The 13,594-nt window shown below is 44.4% G+C and overlaps 1 protein-coding gene across 1 annotated transcript in view; it reads right to left on the bottom strand.

The window, feature by feature from the left end:
* Positions 1-1,118: 1,118 nt before the first annotated feature.
* Positions 1,119-13,594, bottom strand: part of LOC137615796 (polyamine-modulated factor 1-like) — a 52,486-nt gene continuing 40,010 nt past the window's right edge. The window contains exon 4 of the mRNA XM_068345490.1: positions 1,119-1,444. Coding sequence (XP_068201591.1) covers positions 1,333-1,444 — 112 coding nt within the window. The 3' untranslated portion in view covers positions 1,119-1,332. The remainder of the gene's footprint in view (positions 1,445-13,594) is intronic.

Here is a 13,594-nt window from a genome sequence, read left to right as displayed (position 1 = left end):
AACAAACTTCTTGCCACACACATCACTTGCAATCCCAACAAAATTTTCTTTTACTAACTTCCACTCCTCCTCTAAATTATCAGTTTCTCTTACTTTCACTTTGTCATATGCCATTTTCAACCTTTCTTGATATTTACTTTTTACCCCCGGTTTTATTAGCCCTTCAACCCTCACTAGCTCCCTTTTACATCCACCTACTCTATTCCCCCACTCTTTTGCTATAACTAATTTTCCTTCCACCAAAATATGATCAGACATACCGTTAGCCATACCCCTAAACACGTGCACGTCTTTCAATCTTCCAAACATTCTTTTAGTTATCAACACATAATCCATTAATGCCCTTTCTACCACACTTCCATTTGCCACTCTTACCCATGTAAACTTGTTTTTATCTTTCTTTTTGAAAAAGCTAGAACTTATCACCATCTCTTGCTCAACACACACATCTACCAGTCTCTCACCACTCATTTTCACCTGGTACGCCATACTTCCCAATGATACCTTCTACCTCTCCAGTGCCCACTCTAGCATTCAAGTCAACCATGACAACTACATAATTCCTTCTATCCAGTCCTAGTTAATTCATTCCAGAACTCATTCTGCTCTTCTTCACTTTTCTCACAACCTGGCACATACACACTGACAAAAGCCCAACATTCCCTACCCAACCTAACCCTTACCCACATTAACCTAGATGATATCTCCTTCCATTCCACTACTTTACCTGTCATTCATTCACTCAGCAATAAAGCCACATCTTCCCCTTTCAATCCCAGACACTCTACCAGACATTTTATCAAACATCACCTCACCTTTCCCTTTTATCTTTGTATCACACAAAGCCAATATATCCATCCTTCTATTCCTAAACATACTTCCAATCTCACATCTTTTACTCTATCGTACTACACCCACGCACATTCAAACACCCCAAAACTAGAGTGCGGGGAGCAGTCACTCTCTCCCCAGCTCCACCTCTTTGATGTCTCACAGGATTATAATACAGGAAAGGGGGTTCCCAGCCCCCTCGTCCCGTCCCTTTTAGTTGCCTCTTACGACACGCAGGGATACGTTGGCGCTATTCTAATTGTTTTATATGTAAATAAAAAATAAAATTAGCAATCTAAAATGACTTGTTTAATACAACATCTACCTTGGTATATTTATTTTGTTACAGAAAACTATTCAAAATATATAAAAATATCTAAAATCAAACAGATATACTGTATGGACACCAGTACCATGTAGAAGAATAATATAAGTCTAAAACATGTTAAAAATGCTGAAATTTATATTCATAATATCATACTTGAAACCTGATGGAAATTACTACTCAAAATTTGTAATTGCCTCTTCACAAAAAGAAACCATATAATCTTTGGATAAAGAGCTACATACGTCTTTAGCTTCGGACACAACTGATAGGCGATTCTGGATTTCCCTGTCAGAAAAACACAAAAAATAAAAGCTTTACCATCGCTGATGTTGAATATAAACCACATTATTAAAGTGATCATTACAAAAATATAACATTTTAAGTCATTGTATTTTTCCTAGTTACACAAACCTGACTCCTTGAGAAAAAAAATGACTTCAGCAACAGCTGGAAAGGCTGTTGAACTGTTAATTATTATTATTACCATTATTAATAATTGAAAAAACTACAAGAGAGGTTTAAGAACAATAATAACATTGAAATAAATCTTTCATATATAAACTATAAAAACTTCAAAATAATGAGAGGAAGAGAAACTATAGATTAGTGTGCTTAAGTGTACCCTCAAGCCAGAGATCTCTAATCCAAGACAGTGTAAGAACATGGTACAGCAGCTATGGCACTACCCAAGACTAGATAACAATGGCTTAAGTTTGTAGTGTCCTTCTCCTAAAAAAGCTCCTTACTATTGCTAAAATCTCTCTACCCTCACTAAGAGATAAGTAGCCACTGAACAATTACATTGCAATAGTTAACCTCTTGAGAGAAGAATAATTGTTTGGTAATTTCAGTGTTGTCAAGTGTATGAGGAAAGAGGAGAATGTGTAAAGAATAAGCCAGACTATTCTGTGTACAGTATATGTCGGCAAAGATGAAATGAACCATAACCAGAGAGAGGGATCCAATGTAGTACTGTCTGGCCAGTCAAAGAACCCAATAACTCTGTAGCAGTAGTATCTCAACAGGTAGCTGGTGCCTAGGTAGTGGTTTAACGCAAGTAGAGCGAAGAAGAAGTTCAACCTATCATATTCAAGCCACTTTTGACCTTAGGCCCATGACTGAAAGGGATGGCTTAGGTAGGAAGTGTAAATTAAAATGGAGTTTTTATGATAAAACAAAGTTTTATGAATACTTACCTGGCAGTTATATATATATATATAGCTGAGTCTCTGACTGCGGCAGAATTTAATCGAAAATCGCGGCAACCGCCTTGTGGTGGTTGTGTGGTTAGATGGTTAACAACCCTTACAGGGTGGTACTTGGAATCATTCCCATTTTCTGTTCCTCAGATTATCTTTGCCCGACCTGTCTCCTGAGGGGAGGTGGGTGGGCTTTAAAATATATATATATAACTGCCAGGTAAGTATTCATAAAACTTTGTTTTATCATAAAAACTCCATTTTTATGAATAGAACTTACCTGGCAGTTATATATATATAGCTGATTCACACATTTGGAGGAGGGAAACAGACAGAAAAAACATTGTTGGGGAAACAACAAAAGAGTTGTAGGAGAACAAACACCTTGATTCCTTACCTGCTAAGGTAGCTGACTTCAAAGGTAACTGCCTCTAGAGTCGCTTTCCCTTAGGAGTGTTCAGCCAGGAGTAGACCTGCTACGCTGCAAACAACTCAATCGAGTCTGTCAAAGGGGTAGGACCAACAACTTGACTAGACTTCAGAAAACTACCTTCCCATATAAAAAACCTGCAACCTTACTAAAGCTAACCATCTAACCTTGCAGAAATAGATATAAACTATCTATCTGGACTGAGGGAACCGTACCACAGGACGAGGACCTCAGACAACCATAAAAAAAAAAACACAAACCCATATACAAGTACATAAACTAAGGTTGAGTGGGGGTAGTAACTCCTTTGCCTAATACAGAAGCCGCAGCTACGTATGGGCCCAAGGTATAACACTTGTCATAGTCCACTCTTACCTCTCTGAGGTAATGAGAAGCGAAGACAGAGTTGCTCCTCCAGAACGTTGCGTCCATGATCTGCTTAACTGACATATTTTTCCGGTATGCCAGCGAAGCAGCAATGGCCCTTACTTCGTGAGCCCGTACTTTTAACAGGGTGAAGTTTTCTTCCTCTCAAAAGAGGTGGGCTTCCCTAATAGTTTCCCTCAGGAAAAAGGACAAAGCGTTCTTTGACAGGGGTTTTTGAGGATCCTTCACTGAACACCATAAGGAGTTGGAAGCACCCCTCACGCTCTTAGTGTGGGCCAAATAAGCCTTGAGATCCCTAACCAGGCAGAGGAGGCTTTCCTGTTCCTGACCTACTAGATTCGTGAGGTTAGGGACTTCAAAAGTCCTAGGCCAGGGTTTCGAAGGGTTCTCCTTCTTGGCGAGAAAGTCGAACCTCAAGGAACAAACCGCTCCATTTAGGGTGAAGCCTACACGCTTCTCGATTGCCTGGACCTCGCTGATCCTCCTGGCAGTCGCTAGAGACAAAAGGAAGAGGGTTTTCTTAGTCACATCTCGCAGAGAAGCTTGCGAGATAGGCTCAAACTTCCTGGAGCACAAAAACTTAAGCACCACATCCAGGTTCCAAGAAGGGGGTCTTAAGTGCACCTGCTTCGTTGTCTCAAAAGACCTAATGAGGTCCTGCAAGTCCTTATTCTGAGATAACTCTAAGCCTCTATGCCTAAAGACGGTTGAGAGCATGCTCCTGTATCCTTTAATGGTAGATACGGCCAGCTTAGCATCCTGCCTGAGGTACAAAAGAAAGTCTGCAATCTGGCTCAGAGAGGTAGAGGACGAGGAAACCTTGCGCCTCCTGCACCAAGCTCTGAAGGTCTCCCACTTTGACTGGTAGACTCTTTGTGAAGAGATCCTCCTTGCCCTGGCAATAGCTTTCGCCGCTTGTGCCGAAAAGCCTCGAGATCTAACGAGCTTCTCGACAGTCTGAAGGCAGTCTGATTGAGAGCGAGGGGGTTTTGGTGAAATCTCTCGAAGTGGGGTTGTCTGAGAAGATCTGGACTTGCCGGGAGTCTTCTTGGAAAGTCCATCAGTAACCCTACCACTTCGGTGAACCATTCCCTCGCAGGCCAGAATGGAGCCACTAGGGTCATTCGTCCCGAATCGAGGAGAGCGAACTTCCTGACAACCAGATTGATGATCTTGAACGGGGGGAAAGGCATACATGTCCAGCCCCGTCCAATCCATCAAGAAGGCGTCCACTGCAACAGCTTCCTCGTCCGGGACTAGGGAGCAGTAGTTGGGGATCCTCTTATTTAGAGCGGAGGCGAAAAGGTCTATTACTGGTCTGCCCCACAACTTCCAGAGGCTCCGACAGACATGCGGGTTGAGAGTCCACTCTGTAGGAAAGACCTGACCCCTCCTGCTGAGCATGTCTGCCCTGATGTTTCTCTGCCCTTGAACAAACCTTGTCAACAGCTGGGTCTCGTTCTCGTTCGCCCAGAGGAGAAGCTCTCTCGCAGTTGAGAACAGGGAGAGGGAGTGAGTTCCCCCTTGCTTCCTTATGTAAGCGAGAGCTGTGGTGTTGTCGGAATTGATCTCCATAGTCTTTCCCGACACCGAGGTTTTGAAGGCCTTGAGCCCTAACAAAATGGCCATCAATTCCTTCCTGTTGATATGCCAACTGACCTGACTCCCTTCCCAAATACCTGAGACCTCTTTGTTCCCTAGTGTTGCTCCCCAGCCTGACTCGGACGCGTCTGAGAATAACACTAGGTCGGGGTTCTTCTTGAACAAGGAGATCCCTTTTCCCAACAGAGCTGGGTCCAGCCACCACATTAAAAGATCCTTGATCTCTGTTGGAATGGGAAAAGAAAAAGTGTCCTCCTGGATCTTTCTGTTCCAAACCTTTGCGAGGAAGTGTTGCAGAGGCCTTAGGTGCAGCCTCCCCAAAGGGACAAACTGCTCCAGGGAGGATAGAGTTCCCAGCAGACTCATCCACTCCTTCGCTGAGCATTCCTGCTTCCTCAAAAAGTCTTTGACTTTGTCCAGGCACCTGGTCTGCCTCTCCTGGGAGGGAGAAGCCTGAAAAAGAACTGAATTCAGAACTATCCCCAAATAGAGAATAGTCTGATTCGGCTCGGTCTGAGACTTCCCCCAGTTGACGATGAGTCCCAGGTCCTGAGTGATCGTATAAGTTTTCATTAGGTCCTCCAGACATTTCTCTTTCGACTGTGACCGGATCAGCCAGTCGTCTAGATAGAAGGAGACCCTTATCCCCTCCTGGTGTAACCAGCCTGCCACATTCGCCATAAGTCTGGTGAAGACTTGGGGAGCTGTGCTGAGACCGAAGCAAAGTGCCCTGAACTGGAAGCACTTGCCCTGGAACACAAACCTCAGATATCTCCTCGAAGACGGATGAATGGGGACGTGAAAATAAGCGTCCTGCAGGTCGAGAGAAACCATCCAGTCTCCTGGACGAACTGCAGCCAGCACTGACTGAGTCGTCTCCATGGAGAACTTTGTTTTCTCCACGAAGGCGTTCAGAGAGCTGACATCTAGGACTGGTCTCCATCCACCCGAGTTCTTGGGAACCAGAAACAGGCGATTGTAAAAGCCTGGTGAGGCGAGGTCTTGAACTGGCTCTATTGCTCCCTTGACCAACATCTGGTCGACTAGCTCCAGAAGAGCCTCTCGTTTCCCCGCGTCGGTGTACTGAGCCACTAAGGCCAGGGGAGAGTCTGAGAGAGGTGGTTTCTTTAAAAAGGGGATCTTGTAACCTTCCTTGACGACTGAGAGGGACCAGGTGTCCGCCCCTCTCCTTTCCCAAGACTGCCAAAAACGAGACAGTCTTGCCCCTACTGGTGTCTGGAGGACTTCCATCTCATTTTTTGGACCGGGGCCTAAACGCACCCCTGCTGGTCCTTGGCCCTGACTCTTGTCTTCTCCCCCTAAAATCCGCTCTCGAGGAGATCCTGCCCCGAAAGGGCTGTTGAAACTTCTTCTCCTCCTTCTTCAGAGGAGCAGGAGCAACAGGTAAGGTCTTTCTAGCCGACCGAGACAAAAGGTCCTGAGTAGCCTTCTGAGCCAGAGAAAGGGAGATATCTGACCAGAGCTTCAGGAAAAAGATGACGAGAAAAAGGGGCGTAAAGCAGCTCCGACTTCTGGGCAACAGTCACAGATCTAGAGGTGAAGGAGCACAAAAGGGCCCTCTTCTTTAAGACCCCTGCTGAGAAAAGGGAAGCCAATTCATTAGCTCCATCCCTTAGAGCTTTGTCCATGCAGGACATGATACTCGTCAGGTCCTTCGTGTCCTCCAGGAGTTCAGACTTCCTGGCCAGAGTCCCGAGAGACCAGTCCAGGAAGCTGAAAACCTCGAAAACCCTGAAAATTCCCTTGACGAGGTGATCAAGCTCCGACATGGACCACATCACCTTGGCAGAGTTTAAAGCATGCCTTCTTGCCGAGTCCACAAGAGCCGAGAAGTCACCTTGGGAGGAGGAAGGCACTCCTAACCCCAAAGGTTCCCCTGTCTCATACCACATACCGGCCTTGGAAGCGAGCCGGGACGGTGGAAAAGAAAAGGTGGTCTTGACAGCTTGTCTCCGTTCCTTCATCCAATCATCCACTTTAGCGAGAGCTTTCCTGGCCGAAATTGAAAGTTTCATTTTGATGAAGGCCGAAGACTTAGTAGCTTTCTTCCTGGTAAACTGAGACTGAGGAGAACGAGGGGCTGAAGGTTGAAATTCCTCCCCATAAAGTTCCAAAAGAGAGCGAGAAAGAACCTTGTAATCGCTAGAAGAGTCGGCAGGTTTTTCTTCCTCTTCCGAAATATCTTCGAGGTCCTGCTCAAGGATAACATCCCGAAGAGTTGGGCTGCCAGCAGTCTGGCAGCGAGAGCTGTTTGAATCCTGGCGCCGAGCGCCACTAACATCCAGTCGGCGAGAGGCGGTATCGTCACGATGACGAGCAGCGGTATCGTCACAATGACGAGAGGCAGTATCGTCACGATGACGAGAAACGGAAGCGTCCTGAAGATGCAGGCTGCCGTCGCCTTGAAAATGCAGACTGCATTCATCCTGTTTCCTAAGAAACGAGGCAGTAACGTCCAGGCGTTTCGAAAGGGAAACGGAATCGTCACGGCGCCGAGAACGAGAGGCAGTATCGTCCTGGCGGCGGGAGTAGGGGGAAGGAAATTCCTGGCAGCGTGCCGATGAAGAGGGTGTACGTTGTCGTACGGCCGACGAAGTGCGCAGAGGTTTCTTGGGAGAGATACTAAAATCTCTCTTAGAAGAAGATCTCTTAACAGGCAAAGAGACGTCCTTACGTCTGACGGACTGAGAAGGGTGGCTGAAAGCTTTAACTAACGATGAAAGTTGTTCCTGCATAACAACCATGAAAGCTTTAGCAACCTCCGCTGGCTCTCGCGGTGCCGAAGACGGCAGTTGTCGTACGGCTTGACTGGGAGCGCTGGCAGAAGAAGCAGGGAGTCTAGCAGGATTAACTGGGCTAAGGACTCTCTGTTTCGCCCTTTTAACAGGAACATCGAAATCGTCTTCCGAAGGATCAGGGTCTCTGCTACTCGAACCGGGAGAGGGAGAGCGAGACTGCACGTCCCGGTTCCACCCTCTCTTCATTGGTCTTGATTCGTAACGCCAATTACGTCTGGGAGAACGATCAGGCGAAGACACAAACGTATCCGACACGCCTTTCCTACGGCGGTCAAGAGCAGCCTGGGAGATCGCAACAGGACTGTCTGAGGCGATGACTGACCGAGGATAAGCACCTCTCACCTCCTTTCGGCTTTCGACGTACCTTCTCCCTTGGTCCTGGGAGCTTGGTAGAGGTCTAGACCTAGGGGTATGACAGATTCGATCAGTCGCCACCTCCACTGCACTTTCACAAGCACTAATTTCACCAACACCCTTACCTTTAAAGGCCTCCAACTGTGCTTTAATGGCCTCCAATTCAGCAGCTAATTTAGCATACCCAGGTCCTGTAGAAGGGGCAGGAGTCACTACATTTGGGGAAGGAATACCTTCCAAAGGGGTTACAAGCAAAGGGTCAATAGATAAATCTAAGCTAGGCTCACTAGCAGACTTTGACTTTGATTTAGCTCTTCTAACTCAATCAATCTCGAGTTTGTGCACATAGCGCTGCATAGCTAACCAATCATTATCACTTAAAACCTCGCATTCCTTGCACTTATTATCTAAAGCACATTCAAACCCCCTGCAACCCATACAGATAGTGTGAGGGTCAACCGAAAGTTTCGGCAACCTCACCTTGCAAATATCATTCGCACAAACACGATAATGAATTTTCTCACTCATGATAATAAAGGAAAAAAGACAAAAAACAAAAACAACACGATTGCCAAATCCCAACACAGTGTACTTCACCAAAAACGAAGTCCAAAATAGGTGATGAAGGGAAAGCGATCCGAAAAACTCTGAAAGGCGGACCAACGATGTTGTCGATCCGGCCGGCAGAGATAATCTGAGGAACAGAAAATGGGAATGATTCCAAGTACCACCCTGTAAGGGTTGTTAACCATCTAACCACACAACCACCACAAGGCGGTTGCCGCGATTTTCGATTAAATTCTGCCGCAGTCAGAGACTCAGCTATATATATATAACTGCCAGGTAAGTTCTATTCATAAAAACTCAGATTTGTATAGCTAGGAAAAATATAAATTAGTCTACAATTTTCATATTTGTTCCTCTGCATATACAGTACATACCTTTCCTCATTTAGAAGAGGATACTCGCTCATTGGTGGGAGGGAGTTCCCTAGAACCAATTTTGAAGATTCCTTTTATTTTCTAGATATGTCATCCTTCCTGGTCCCATATGGGAGCAAAGAAGGTGATCCAAACATCCTCCTAATTTACTGGCTCAAGAGGAAGCATAACAGAAATCCTACTGCCCTAATAGAGATATTATCAGAAGTGTCAAATCAGGCACCAAAGAGAAACTTAATCCTACAAGTGTACAAAATATTTTGTCCTTTTAAATAAGGATATATCCTCAGCAGCACTGAAAGGGCCACTGAATTGTTAACAAGGTAGTTGGTTAATAACCCAGCCCACCCGCTTGTGTTTTTTTTAAAATCTTTTCTTGAGTGCTCTCACTAGTAACCGGAGCACAAAAACATGTAAGCATGTGGTGAAGCGACTCTTGTTCATAAGAGAATAAAAACTTTTGAAACCCCATGTGTTGTGTACCTTTGTGAATGGATAACTATAAGAATTTCTCCATACCCCTTTTGGATTGTTGTTCTCGCTCTTCCAATTCAGAAGATGATAAACACAGAGCATTTCTCGTCTTGATTCGCGACCGTTTCTCTGCCTTGGGAGAGTTACCCATACCTACATGCACAAGTAAACAAAAAAATTGTCTGGCGGGCACACTTGGCACCAATTGTGTTCCTTGGATGGTGATACCTGTGCAGTGCAGTGCAATGTCAGTGAATTTTCCCCATGCTCCCCTTGTGACAAAACCCCTGACATAGTGGTGGGTTCCTCCAAAAACATGATTCCTCTGTGTCAGCAAGCAGGAAAATAGAGGAGAGTTCACCCTACTCTACCAATGTCTTCTCCCACCTCCTATCTGTGCATCAAGCTTTTCTTTCTTGAGAAGATGAAGAAGATAGTCATGAGGGAAGGCCTTTCACATAGCGATTGTTCTTCTTCGGGAGGCACAGACAATCCGTATCTTAGAGGTCAGTCAACCAAGTGTAAGCCAATGTTACAGTTATCAGTGTGGTACCAGGAGCAGGTGAGTAGTCCTACTCAGACTGGAGGGAGGGGGAGCGTATGTGCCCTTATTTCTCGTTCTTATCATATAAAGAATTGTTCGTTAACATGGTGTGCATGTGCTGTATAAAACTCGCCCACCAACTGGTACTTTCAGGGTAGGTTAATAATCGTGAGCCTGGTGTTACAGCCACTGATGTTCCAGCAGTTATAGGTGAACAGTTTTACCAGGACCAATATCCAGCACTACACTGCTAATATGGGCATTGTTCACTCTAACACCTTGTGCAGATACTGAGCCTACACATTGGCCGATACCTTCTGGGTTTGTTGCCAATTGTAAGTCTGGTATAACAACCACAGCTGTTTCATTAATTGTAAGTGAAATGTCCTACTGGACCAATCTCCAGTGCTGTATCGTTGGCCATTGAGGGTATTTTTCAAGTTACCTCCTAGTGTTGATATGAACTCTTGACAGTTAGCAATTGTGAGACTGGTATGACAGCACCGCTGTTCATCAGTTGTAGGTGGAAGATCCTATTTTGGACTGATCTCCAAGATCATATTGGAGGTCAAATGGGTATCATTTACGCCAGTGGTTCCCAAACTGGGGGGCGTGAGGACGATACAAGGGGGGCATGAAGGCATCTGCTCAAAATTACTTGTTTAATAGCATAATAAAATCATTAAAAGAACAGCGGCATCCTTCTCAAAAAAATTGACCAGAAATTGTGCCTTAGTCTCATAAGTATTTCCAAATATTATATGCCATGTTTTCAATTTTTCTATTCTTAAAATTGCAACTCAATTTTGCCAATTTGCTAATGTTCAAACTTTTTTTCGCTCACTTTGAACCAAATGTTTCGTTTTTAGACACTGGAATGTACTATTATTTGTTGTAGTGGCTTTCATTATTAAAATGTAATACAAACAGAATTCTGTTTTCCTGTACAATGCTAAGAAATAAATGTAAGAATCATTTCATATAAAAAAGAAAAGAGGAGTGGGGGCGTACGAGTCTACTGGAAGCAAAAAGAGGGCGTCAGGTAAGATAGTTTGGGAACCACTGATTTACGCTACTCCTTGTTACGTTGATTGACTGATTTTTGGATTTCTTGCACCTTGGCATCAAAGGTAAATGACGCTGATATAATTAGTTATGACTTGACTATGAAAGGAAATTCAATTTAAATCCATAAGAGTAAAGAGATTAGTTTGATAGTTAAATGGCTTTCAGAAGACCTGCTTCTGAAATAAATCTAAAAATACAACTAGTATTGTATAACACATCCTCTTCCCACCTCGAGTCTCAAACATATATATTTTTTAAGTACCCAAGAGTGGGGCATTTGGTCAATAAATGCCTCACTGACTGGGTACCAAACAGTCATTGCAATATGGCTGGTGTTGGCCGTTCAATAAAAACCTGCATGTTAAATAAGTGTAACTAATCCAAATCTGACAAAGAATAGTCTCCTACTTTGGGGGCATCTTGTTATACCTCGAAAGAGATATAACTCTCGTTATTTCTCTTATCTTATTTCAATGTAGGGTATCCCAGTGCTGCTCCTGAATATCATAAAATCACAAATGTTCATCATAAGCTGGAACACAGCAACTATAATTATAACAAGGTGTAAAAACCTACAGGTAATAACCTATCGGTAGCAGGCAGCCAAGGCCACGCCCCCTCACGGCTGGCTCACTGACAATTCCATGAGACTTTCTTGGGGCTAGTGATGGCAGGCAAGCTTGAGTAAATGACTCAGGTTTGTAAAGTTAGGAAAAATACAAATTACTCTCAAAATATGTGATTTGTTCCTAGACAAATACAAACCACATTCCTTCACTATAGGAGACTCATCCTTAGGTGGGAGGAAGTCCCCTTTACCGACTGGCTGGAAGTTTAGCCTGGGAACCTAAAGCTCTAGCATCTCGGTTGTGTAAGAGGGAAGGGTTCCTTAAACCTTGTGTATTCCTGCAGGAGAACCAGAAGGTTTCACGGTCTCGGCTGTAAAAGTGTTGTATTCGATCTAGAATACTCTGTGTAGTAGGCCTGGCAAGTAACGAGTTTGAAGATGTTGTAACTTGAAGACTTCTCATGATTATGGGTTAGTAAGGCTACATCACATTCTTTCTCATAAAGAGTGTGGGGAAAACTTTCTCCCATGTTTGAGCACAGCTCATTCTGGGCTTACCTGACAGAGATCAAATTCTGCTGGGGACATTTTCCAATGCTGTACCCCCAAGGAAGGGGAAGTTTGAAAGGAAATGAAAAGCCCAGTCATTCTTCACTTTTAGCCCAGTCTTAAACGTAACGTCAGGCCTCAACTCACAGTTACCGGTCCTGTGAGAGGATCCAAGGTAGCTTATACCACCTGACGAGCAGCTAAAACAGGCTCTAGCGTAAAAGTGTCTGGGACTATAACCCTGCTTGGAGAAGCGTAAAAGTGTCTGGGGCTATAACCCTGCTTGGAGAAGCGTAAAAGTGTCTGGGGCTATAACCCTGCTTGGAGAAGCGTAAAAGTGTCTGGGGCTATAACCCTGCTTGGAGAAGCGTAAAAGTGTCTGGGGCTATAACCCTGCTTGGAGAAGCGTAAAAGTGTCTGGGGCTATAACCCTGCTTGGAGAAGCGTAAAAGTGTTTGGGGCCATGACCCTGCTTTGAAAAACGGCATCACAGAGAAATTCCTCCTTAATGCTAGTGAGGTGCTGATGCCACTCACATTGTGAGCTTTAACTGGCTATCCTCCTGTGGAAGATGAAGATAGTGTTCGGAAGATCACTTCCCTTAACCAAAATGAGACTATTTTTGAATATTTTATTTTCAATTCTTTCTGAGCTCACATGAAAAGGTGTCGTAGCCGAGGTCTTGTGGTCCTGGGATGTTTTGGATAGAACCTTGGAGGTCTCACATGACACAGCAGAAGTTGGTCAGGATCATCGGTTATGTCACGAGGACTCATAACTTGGAAAGATAGAAACCTAGAATCAGGTACAGATAGATTCTGAGTTTTCGTGACAAATTCTGGAATGAAGGAGAGACGTGCCTCCAGCCCCTTTAATGAGTGGTGATGAGGGAGAACCAATGCAGCTCACTAACACTTTTATCCAAAGCTAAAGCTAGCAAAAAGAATGTTTTCAAGGTAAGGTCACTATCTGTGTAGGGTGCCCCCTTTAAAAAAGTAGAACCTTTACTGCGTTACAAGCAGGAGGGCTCATCTCAACTGGAGGGCAGGTCTGCTCAAAACTCCTTATAAGCATAGAAATTTCCTACAAAGAAGAAATATCTACTTCCTTTAGTCTAAAGACTTGAACCCTGGCTGAGCAATACCCTTTTACAGCTGAAATGGAGGAGTTTCTCCTTAAGAAGGTAGTAAAAAAAAGTTGGCAATTAGCGGTGCAGAGGTTCCGAGAGAGATACCCCACCATGACACCAACCACAGATAGCCCACTTGGCCTGGTAGACAGCTGCCGAGGATTTGCAGAGGTCTTTGAGTCTGAGGATTAGAGTCTTGAACAAGAGGCCTCTCTCTCACTTGCCTAATCCAGGCAGAGATAGTATTGCGTGTTATTTTTCTCTTGACCCTGCCCGTACTGACGAAAAATCTGTCAGTCTATGGGTGAGCTCATTTGGTTCTTTCAACATAAGATCTCAGAGCCCTAATAGGGTACAGCTGTACTGTATAA

Source organism: Palaemon carinicauda, chromosome 22, assembly GCF_036898095.1.
Source record: "Palaemon carinicauda isolate YSFRI2023 chromosome 22, ASM3689809v2, whole genome shotgun sequence".
Classification (NCBI taxonomy): domain Eukaryota; kingdom Metazoa; phylum Arthropoda; class Malacostraca; order Decapoda; family Palaemonidae; genus Palaemon; species Palaemon carinicauda.
This window is presented reverse-complemented; position numbering and strand designations above follow the sequence as displayed.